General features: G+C 34.8%; 1 protein-coding gene across 5 annotated transcripts in view; it reads left to right on the top strand.

The window, feature by feature from the left end:
• Nucleotides 1-11129, top strand: part of PHF14 (PHD finger protein 14) — a 362909-nt gene that overhangs the window by 39034 nt on the left and 312746 nt on the right. For all 5 annotated transcript variants that reach the window (XM_051786021.1, XM_051786020.1, XM_051786018.1 and 2 more), the window contains exons 9-13: nucleotides 2152-2422; nucleotides 2994-3100; nucleotides 4598-4693; nucleotides 6236-6331; nucleotides 7764-7903. In XM_051786021.1, the coding sequence (XP_051641981.1) occupies nucleotides 2152-2422; nucleotides 2994-3100; nucleotides 4598-4693; nucleotides 6236-6331; nucleotides 7764-7903 (710 nt within the window). The remainder of the gene's footprint in view (nucleotides 1-2151; nucleotides 2423-2993; nucleotides 3101-4597; nucleotides 4694-6235; nucleotides 6332-7763; nucleotides 7904-11129) is intronic.

Below are 11129 nucleotides of genomic sequence, written 5' to 3'. Positions count from 1 at the left end.
ATCTAAATTATTTGGATTAAATGTTTTGAAATGGAAAGAATGAATGCTGAAAACTGCAGGTAGAGTTACTTGACATGGTGTCATAGGCACCTTGTTACAAACATAGTAACTTGTGTACATTTTGTGCAACCACTTGTTTTCACTATTGATGGCTTTGGTGTTGTATGAATTTTCATTAGTATTGTGTGTATGTCTGAGTTTATGTAGGTGAAAACAAATTGGAAACTTGAAAAATATATATCCATGTCCAGTTGTATGTACTGAGATTTTATGAAATATTTGTCTTTGAGTGGTTTCTGTGTCATTAAAGTGCAAAACTGTAAGGGATACTTAATACATACTAGAAATGTCTGAGTGGAGAGTTGACACAGAGTGTGTCTAAATTCACCCCTTACCTTACCATATGTTGTCTGCATGAGGAAGTTAAAATCCCATCAGTAAGTTCAACCATTTTTTGTTAAATAAGGATTTTATCTGAGAAATAAGGATCTTGAGACAGCTTAGTCTGGGGAAAAAAAAAGGATTAAGAAGTAAATATATACATATTTATATATGTATATACATATTTATATATATCTGTAGTGTGTGCATATATATATGGACATACAACAACTCATTGCCAGAGGATTTTTTTGGCTTGAGTAAGATTTATAAACATTGACCTAACATAAATAAGTATACAGTTGTACAACAAAGGATATTTGATGTCTTGTAGTTCAGACAGGAAGAACTGAGACAATGGTGTGGCCCAAGAAAGTAAATCCCTCTAAAGAGTGTAATAACAAAGCAGTCTAGGACTGTTACTGATTCTTGAAAGATGTTCTATGTTGAAATACTCTATTAAAATATTAATAAAAGAAATGTACATTCCTTGAGCAAATTATATACTTGAAAATTGCTTAAATCCAAGTAACTTAAGTTGAGGATTCCATTTAGACATTAGTCATTTTAATCTGTTATCTATTCCTGCAATAAGGCTCAGGCTGTAAAGTTGTATGACATCTTAAATGACCTCAAAGGTCTCAGAATTGAGCATGTAATCAGTAAAGAAGCTTTGAGCCATCTTTGGTCCTTCCAGTGGAGAATAAAGCGAAGTGGTGACTGATGCCTGCTACTGTGGGTCCAAGAGAAAAGCCATTGGGGTCAGAGCTGAACTATATGTCACATTTGCCATGTTTCTTGATCATTAGTGTTCAAGACCTAGTAAGGTAATGTGTTAAACTATCTGCAATATTACCTTCAAGGATTCCGTTTGGAATCAGAGATGTTCCTTAACCATAGCGTGTATATATATGCACGCTTTTTTGCTTTTGTCTCAGGAGTATCTCACACCATATGGTGGGGCAGTCACATTAGTTTAGTTTCTTCTTTGTGCAGGCAAGTAAACAACTTCTAGCTGATAGTCAGCTGGAATTTTGCCTCTGAAAGTTTGTATGTTGATGTCATTTTCTGCCAGAATTGCCACTCCATAGAGTCCCCTCAAGACAGTATTTTCCAACTGTCAGTAACAGCTTGATCTTCTGGGGTAAATCTCCCAGATGCTCCCAAATATGCAGATGTCATCAACAATATATATTGTGAGCTTCTCTTGTCTACTTTACTTCTGTTTGGGTTGTGCTTTTGACAAATTATAATTAGCAAGTTTAACATTTATAAGGAGAAGTGGCATTGAGAAAGGAGTTCCTATGAAATTATGTCAAATATGGCAAAAGTACTCCTCATCAACTGTTATTGCTCACATAAATAACAATTTAAAATGTATCTAAATGTATTTATGATAGGTCAACCAAGGCTTTTTCCAGTAGTGAGTTTTCACAGTCCCATCAAATTATCATTAGAAGGGGTTGTCTGAAAGCCAGCAGTCATCTCTGCTATTTTCATTGGTGGGGAGATCTCATCAAGAAACGTGTGCATAGCTCCAGAACCTAGTGAAAGGATAATGTAATTTGTGTATGCATTTTGAAGTAAAATGAAATGTCTGTTTTTAATGGCTGTTTCTTCAGTTGTAGAGTTCTGGAGTGAAAACGGCATTGATTAGACTGTGTGGCTTTTGAAATGAAAATAAAACGTGGATGCATTCCAAATTATAACTTAAAACTAATTTCAGATTGTTCCTTTTATGTTTTTAATATGTGGAATTCTTTACTGCAGGCTCGAATCAACGCCAGGCTCCAGCAGTACCGTGCCAAGGCAGAGCTGGCCCGCACCACCAGGCCACAGGCCTGGGTTCCCAGGGAGAAGCTGCCGCGACCACTCACCAGCAGCGCTTCAGCGATTCGCAAGCTCATGCGCAAGGCCGAGTTGATGGGAATTAGTACAGACATTTTCCCAGTGGATACTTCAGATACTAGTTCCAGTGTTGATGGAAGAAGAAAACATAAACAACCAGCTCTCACTGCTGACTTTGTGAATTATTACCTTGGTAAGGGTGAAAATGGCTTATTTTTCTCAATGAAAAAATGTCACTTTGCTACACTGAGCTGTACTAATTTATTGGCTTTTTTATTTTACTTGTGTTTGGTTGTTACTAATAGATAAATGTGAATTATGACTTTGTTTTATGTCAGTTATTTAAGTGCTTGGTATCTCTATTTACACAGTTATTTTTTTAAAAAGACATTTCAGAAAAGAATAAAATCTTTCAAATATAAATAGGAGACTAAACTATCTTATTTAACGGGGGGAATAGAAGCTCAGATACCTTTTGGTATACTGTTTTTTTCTTTAAATCCTCCTCCATTTCTATGTGGAATAGCACAACTTCATGACTGTTTGCTAGATCAAAGCTCATAATTTAAACAACTGCAATATTTATGCAGCAAAATGTAAATGTTATGACTGTTCATTCTACTCAGTCTGTGTCATAAACCAGTAGGCCAGTTTTGTGTCTTTGTATAGTTATAGTTTTATACTTTCTATTGCTTTTTTTTAGTGCATAAAACTTAAAAATATATATTCAAGAATAAGAAATAATGCGATTTTCTTTTCAATAGAGAGAAATATGCGCATGATTCAAATCCAGGAGAATATGGCTGAACAGAAGAATATCAAGGATAAATTAGAAAATGAGCAAGAAAAGCTTCATGTGGAGTATAACAAGGTGAAATAAAAGGGATAATAAACCATTGTGCTGTTTTAGTATTGCTGCTGTTAACTTTGATAGCATTTTTCTTTCCATGAAAGAAAATGTCTTTGGAAAGCTGCACACTATTGCTTCTTTAAAAGTAATACTTAAAAACATATTTCTTCTTTTGAAAATATTCAGTAGTCTGTCTTCCCTCATACAAGTGGAATCAACTTCTGAAATGTTCTGTGTTGACTGGACACAAACTCTTTAACTGATCCTTCTGAGAGCTCCAGTACATGGACAGACAGGTCCCTCTCAGGAGTCAACCTGTGTCATAAGGTCCTTCTTTTTTTCCTTCTTTGTATGTATTTCGCTTGAGACTTCGAGTCAACGGAGTTTGACTCTTCCCTCCCTCCCTCTTTCTCTTTCTCTCTCTCTCTCTTTTTTTTTTTGTTTGTTTTGCTTGTGTCTAATTCAACGTTCTATTTGAACCTGCTTGGTTCTTTGGAGCCCTACTTGATAACTGGCAATCTAGGATACTTCAAGTGTTATTTATTTGTGTCAGTTCCAACTCTACTTGTGTTCATCCTAGGTTTAATGACTTGACTAATTTTTTGGGTGGAAATAATCAGTATTCACACACCTATAGTGTCTTCTGCATGTTTCTTTTGAGTATAACAAATTTGTGGTCCATAAATTATCGCATTGCTCCCCCAAAATGTTGCTCGTGTAATTTTTAATTCATCATCATGGTTAAAAAGGAATTTTCTGCTTTTTTACTAAATAATAATGATTTTTTAATATTTAAATATTTTGAAACGTAGAAATACTGTACTTTTTATGACAAATGACATGCTGCAATTCTTGCCGAATTCAGCAACCTATCAAGTGATGGTTAATGATGACAAAAAATGGTGTAGCTTCTAATTCTTAAAATGTGTGTGTTTTAAATGAGAACATATGGAAAATGTAGCAGGAGATCCTTGTGAACTATGCAGAGATGATAAAGGAAAAGGAAATTGTGCATGGAGCTTTTTAACATTGTGCATGGGGCTTCTGAGTGGGAACTAACAGTTACAGAAGGAAAAAAAACACTTTCTTTTTGCTCATGTCCTTTAATACATTTTATCTCTTTCTGTGAGTGTGAGTGGGTGTTCTTTAATATGGCAAGACACAGTTTTAATCAATTTATATGTTCACTTGTTAATCTTGCTGCTTAAGTAGTGTGGACAACATATATAAGATGTTGCTGTATTTTTGTTTTGCTCTCTACTTGACTTTGTGAAACCTTATTTGCATGCTGAAATGTTTCAAATCTTTACAAAACAAGTGGCTGCCCTGGTTTTTGATTTAGTTCTGTTATATTACTGAATGGTTGCACTGATCTCAGCTATATTGATATGAGTTTCTTTTTTTTTTTTAATCCCACAGTAAACTAATGCACCCTAGATAAGTAAGAGGTTGAATAAATTTTATTAAATAACTCTTAATAAATTTTTATTCCTGTTTTTTTTTTCTGTAACTTTTCAGCTGTGTGAGTCCTTGGAAGAGCTACAAAATATGAATGGAAAACTGCGAAATGAAGGGCAAGGCATTTGGGCTCTTTTGGGTAGAATCATTGGACAGGTTGGTTGGTCGTCCCTGTCCCCGCCCCCCCCCCCCCCACTTTACAGAAGAAGGCAGATCTAGTTTTCCAAGAATAGCCCTTTTTGTTTCTGTCATGGCCGAATAAATTGATTTGATTTGATCAGACCCAGGCTTTACTCTGGGGATAATGCTTTCTGATTGAAGTACCTAGCCTTCTGCAAACCACCTACTGGGAACCTGTAGCTTAATTTTGTTGTTGTAATAGTGTTCTTGTTTGCAAAATTCTTTCATTTGGTGGAAGTGATTGACCTGTCATTTGTGATGAACCTTAACATGAAGCGTTGGGTTAATCCTACTGGTTTTGTATCCATATTGTCTTTAGTTACTGTAGGCTTCGAATAATGTGTTAACTCTTTATGGCTTTCGTAAGACATAAATCCTTTTAAATGCAGTGATGGTGTGCAACGGGACAGAGCGGAATATTTTGATGAAATTAATATAAATATCTAGGACAGTAGAAGATTTGGATTACTTCCTGTTGCCAGCGATTATCTTTGTTCTCACTGATACAGGAAAAAAAGAGAAGTGTAGATTCTTGCAGTGTTTTCAAATGTGTTTTATGTCAGAGGTATTAAAAGGCAATGTTTTGCGTATGAGAGGGAGATTGAAATAATTTCCAGTTATGATTCAAGATTGAAGAAACTGCTTATTGTGAAAATGCAGTCATGCAATTAGGTCACAATTTTGTTGTGCCCTTTGGTAGTACTGAGTTTGTGCTGCTGTTCAGAAAATGAACCTTACACTTTATTTATGCAGTAGTAGTTCCAAAGGTATGCAAGCTTTTTCTAGTTCTGTTTGTCTGCCCATCTCTCCTGCTTGCATAGAAGAATTCTCACATAATGTATCTTTTGAACGAAGGATATTTTTTCCTCCTTTGAGTAAGTATTTAGAAATATATTTCCTAATGCAAATGTTAATAAATTAAAAAAAAAAAAGAAGAAGAGTTGAGCAGAATTCATTTACACAGCTTGCATGACATTTTTTTTCCAGTTGGTTGAACAGATGCAGACCCATGGGACTGCTGAGAAATGACTTTGATAGATGGTTGCTGTCTGAGAAGCCAGCATACTGCAGATTAGTAGAAATCCGAAGAGAGTCTCGTCTGCTTTGTGGAGGGCTTGGTCCAATAAGATAATTTTTCTAATTAACCTATCGAGCACCAGTGTAGCTGCAGTGCTGCGGAAAATAAACTGCCTCAGTATTCTGTCAGATTCGTGAATTTGCCTTTGCTTGTTTCAGCTGCTTAGATAAATGAATCCTTGTCCATCCCTCTATTGGAAGCTTGAAGAAAAATTCTAAAAGCTAGTCTTTCTGTGTGGGGTTTTTTTTTAATTGAAGAAAATGAATATAAGATTACTTTATATTACAAAATCATACTGGGATAAATGTGTAGTCGCTCTTGTCTGTAAAATAGCTAGCTAAGCAATCTCCCACTCATTTTTCCTTCATGCATTGAGATGGGAGTGGTGTTCTTTAAAAGTGTCGAGACTCATGTGTACTGTATTTCTTCAAATCCAATAGAAATTGAACATACCAGCAATTTTACGGGCTCCTAAAGAAAGGAAACCAAGTAAAAAGGAAGGAGGAGCACAGAAGACATCTACACTTCCGGCCGTACTTTATAGGCAAGTAATTAAATCTTGACAGAATAGTAAGTTATGGTTTCAGAAAGGTGTTCAGAGAAAGTTGTTTGCTTCAGTTTTTAATTAACAAAATGCTTTAAAGTTGTCTATACATTTTTCTTACTTTTGAATGCTAAGTTGAGTAGTGGTCAATTCTTCACCCTAGCACACCATGAGTAGGATTTGGGTGGTTTTGCTAATTTGATGGCAGTGCTTCAATGGCAAAGGTAACTCTTTGCGTCTGAAATAAAAAGGTCCTTATTTTCTGTGATGTGAAAATTAACTGTTCATCTTGTTTTTTGAATGCAATCATCTAAGTGAATGATTTTGTGAACAGTGATCATGCTGTTTAGTCACAGTGGCTGGGTGCATAAAACACTTGTCATGTAAGAATTTTTACTTTTTGCTCATGCTAAATTGCCCTACTTCTATTTTCATTAATTCCCAAGAATATGAAATCTATTCGCTTACTCTGTCATTGTTCCAACTTTTCCCCTTCTCCATAAGCTGTGATGTTACTGACTGGGTTTGTATTAAGCCTAATGGTGTATACTAGGATTCCAGAGCATGACTGTGCAAAGTACACGTTGTCTTGGATCTTATTTTCTCACCACAGCTGAGAAGCGACGTGGTCTATCCTTATCTAGAGAGCAGCAGCCAGGCCTCCAACCACAGCAAGTGGTGTCTTGCCCAGCTAGAAGGCTAAATGAAGATGATTTACATAAGCAAAAGTTAATTTTAGTGCTGCGAGAGGTAGAAATCTTAGGAATATGGCAGTGGGCTGAGGATTTGGCAATTTAGATATGTACGCAAATAATAAGTCATGCTTTACTAGTTCTGTTTCATTCAAATCCAGTCATTTAGTTTCTCCCATGTTATAGTGCAATCAGTGAATACCTGATCTTTTCAAAGTAAGTAAAATTTCAGTTCCAGTAAAATAACAATAGAAAGGAAATGTAATTTGCTATGAGTTGTAACATTGCCCAGCATAACAGCAGCACAGACCTGTTTCAGGGTGGTCACCTGAATAAGCATATGATTGTTACAACTGATAATAGCAGCATAATTTTATGTTTAAGCATTTGATGCTTAAGTTTTTAATGAAGTTTTTTCCATTTGCCGCTGGTACATTTTGTTGAAGTATTGAGTGATTACTGATTTTTAGAAGTCCTCAAAAATTTAAACTTAAAGCCATTTCTTTTTTAACTCTGTTAGGTGCCTTTTATGCTTTACTGTATATAAGTAGAAGCTCCTTAAAAAAACCTCAAAAATTACTCCATAATTACTCCAAAAAGTAATTATACACTTAAAAGATGCTTTCAAGTTGAAGTTGCCACATATTTGTATTGAAACTGGGGAAGGTACTGGGATGTATTGTTTATTCTTCATGATTTCAAATGTAATTGTAATGCTTTTCTGCTGTCTACATTAAAAGTTGTGGAATTTGCAAGAAGAACCACGATCAACACTTACTGCTACTGTGTGACACTTGTAAACTCCATTATCATCTTGGTTGCCTGGATCCACCTCTTACAAGGATGCCAAGGAAGACCAAGAACAGTTACTGGTAAGAATGCAGCTGATGAGTTGTCTTGTGCTATCTCTGTACTTAAAGTAGGATGTAAATCTGAATAGATTTGCAAATTCTGAGTGGTTTAGAGATTGCTTTAAAGCAGTCTGAACTGAATTGTTTTATTTTCAGGTTATAAAAAAAAAGTTTAAAAAAAAAAAATATTTTCTCATTATTTGCCACACTGTAGAAATAGGTTGTAGCTGTAAAAATGAAAGACTTGGTTTTCTGTTTATCTTAGGACCCAGATATGCAACTTTGTCCAGATCTTCAGGAAAATACTTGTAAATATTTTAAAATAAACTTGTAAGTAGTAGATCTGTTTATTGCAAAACAGGAAATGTTGGGTTTCCTGCTGTCTCTGTGACTCAAATGTGCAATGGCAGAAGCATGTGCATAACTGTACTTGTTGCAGCTACATTTCCATGAATTAAAGTTCTTTCTGCGCCAGTGGAGCAGAACAAAAGCTAAGTGGTACAATGGAGAAACGATAAGGTGGCAAAGGTGTTGATTTCAAAACTGTCATAAAATTAGCTTGCTGCTGTGTAGTGTTAGCATTCTGCATCTTGAAACTGCTCTGAAATGTGTTAGAAGCAGTTATTCGGAAGCAGTTTTTTAGCTGGCAAGAAGTTAGTGTACAGCATCTCCAGGAGTCATTCATCACCTTGTTTGAACATTAAGGTACCAAATCAGAATAGTATAAGAATTCCTTCTAAAAATACACTAAAACTATTTTAATAGAAAAAAAATTGGTTTCTGTTTTTCTTCATATATCTCTAACTTTTTTTATTACTTTTTAAAAACTTGCATAAAACATTTACTTAAGCTGTTAGTTTTGAAGATTATGTGCAGAACAAGATGGTCAGTATATATAACGGGAGGCCTCTCTTTTTTGATATCTTAATGTGACAAAACCTGAATGTACCTCAGTAAATTTGCTTAGTAAATTAATAGAGATTTCATTTAAAAGATGAAAATCTCAGAAAGATTTTCACCATCATTAACATTTTTCTGAAATTATTTTTCCTTTAATTATTTAATGTAGTATATGATTTTGGACTTTCCATCTCTTTGGTCTGATTTATCAAGTAGTTATTTTACGTGGATGCCTTTCTCTTTTTTTAAATTTTTTAGATAGCTTCTGCGTTTGCACGGGAGGTTTGATTTTTGTTCTGCTTTTTAACAGAGTTGAAAAGGCTCACTTAAAGCTATCAGTCCAAAAGATGTAAGACTATAATTCTCAGTAGGTGTTAAAGGCAGCATAGGTCAGGTTAGGCAGTAAAGCTCTTTCATTTCAAAGCCCTAACTTATCTTTGTTGTGAATTTCATGCTTCAATTATATCTCAGATCACAAACTTGGCTTTTACTTCTAATTAGCTAAGGCATATTCTGGAGTGTGAGATGATAGCAGAAAAATTGAGCTGCATTGATTGCATTCCTTTCATCATTGAACATGCCTTTATGTATTCTTTTCAGGATCAGTAGAGAGCATATAGAACAGACTCTTAATCTAAGTTTGAGTTCAGTAGGTTGTCCCCCCCCCACTGTTTTGAATACAATTTTTATCTTTTGATTAAGATATGAAGAAAAGTGCAATTTTTTTTTTAGATGGGGGCCATGTACTTTTCACATATTTGTATGGGATATAATGGGAATTTAGCAAAAAATATAAAAAAAAATTGGTATAGTGGGAAGTTCCTTAAAATACTAGGCAGGTTGGAAGACTTTATTTAAGAGTGTTTAAAAACATTGAGTTTAGTTCTCTTTTAAAATAGTAAGCAGGAAAAAAACTAAAAATAATTTTTTCCTTTTTTTTTCCTGTTCCATTATCACTACTAATAATTTACACATAATTACTAACTTCAGCCCTTGCAAAAGGTTTGATGATTGGAGTCATATACTTTACCAATGCTGTGGCATAATTTTATGTAAAAGTTGGGAATTTTCAGTTTCTTAGAGATCCTGTTGATTAAACACTAGAATATTATTTTGATTCACATGTTATCATAATAATAAGTCTTATCATTCTTATTGACAACTTGTGTGTTTTTATGGTCCTGACCATTCTGGATGGACTGGAATTGTGCGTTTTCATGGTAGAGAGTGATCTTAACTGGTACGAAAGCAATGCACAAGTGTTGACAGACAATACAATGAATCAAAATCTAATTGGGAAATATTGACATGTTCATTAAAAAAATACTTGGCAGCTACCAACAGAGATTAGCTCTTTCTGTTGAAATGAGATTGCTGAAAAAGTGATAACTTCTGGTAGCATATGAAATGCAGGAGACTGAGATGAACGAAACAACGACTAACAATTATATTAAACTTGATGGTTTTTATTTTTGTTGGAAGGCCAAACTATCTTAGTGGCAACTGCTGTGAGCAGTATTTGCCACGGTACAGAATGAGCTGTACTGTTCTTGACCAGTACTCCCATGAACACACATTCAATATCTGGACATTTATTCATATTCATGACCTCACTCGTTCAGTACTGATCCAGCACATCTTGAATGTTTTTTCATCTGAGTCATTAGAAAATAATACAAAATTACTAACTTTTATAAGCATGAGCAATGTGATGTTGCATCTAACATATACATTTGTATGTATTTTTCACTTTTCCTAGTTGAAGGATGTTTGGGTCATTGCAAATGGCAAATTTAGAGTACCTTTACTGTCTGTAAGAAGCTCTTTGGCAAACTTTATTTGGTTCATATATACTGTCTTTTATCTCCAAATAAAAGCAACCCCTACCACCTCCAGTACGTCATTCAACATGTGTAATTTATAGAGCATAGGTGTCATCTTAAAGCTGCGGTCCATGTTTCTCAAGTTCACAATGGTTCAAGTCTTTGTAAACATGGCAAGAAGTGATTTGTCACAGAGTATGTCTGCGGGATCCGTTTCTTCCTAATTAAAAACAAGCCACACTCTAAGTAGCTCTACAGTTTTCCTTTCTAAATGCCGTGGACAGAACTGTTTTCTGGAAGCATTGTAGTATATTCACTGATCACAGAAGATTTAAATTTACTCTTTTCCCAACTCATTGTAGTGAGTTGATGTTTGTGAGATGGGAAGTTGTCTCTGGTACCATTCATTCTTGTACCAAGTTAGATTGAAAACACAACAAAATCACACTTCCTTTCTTCTGTTGGTTGTTAGTGCTTAATCAGAGACTTCCTGTATGATTAAAAAGTTTCGAATCGATACTGAG

This window comes from Manacus candei, unplaced genomic scaffold, assembly GCF_025592945.1.
Source record: "Manacus candei isolate 608988 ecotype Guabito, Panama unplaced genomic scaffold, ASM2559294v1 h1tg000021l, whole genome shotgun sequence".
NCBI classification, from domain to species: Eukaryota; Metazoa; Chordata; class Aves; order Passeriformes; family Pipridae; genus Manacus; species Manacus candei.
Note: the sequence above shows the minus strand (reverse complement) of the source record. Positions and strands in the feature narration are given on the sequence as shown.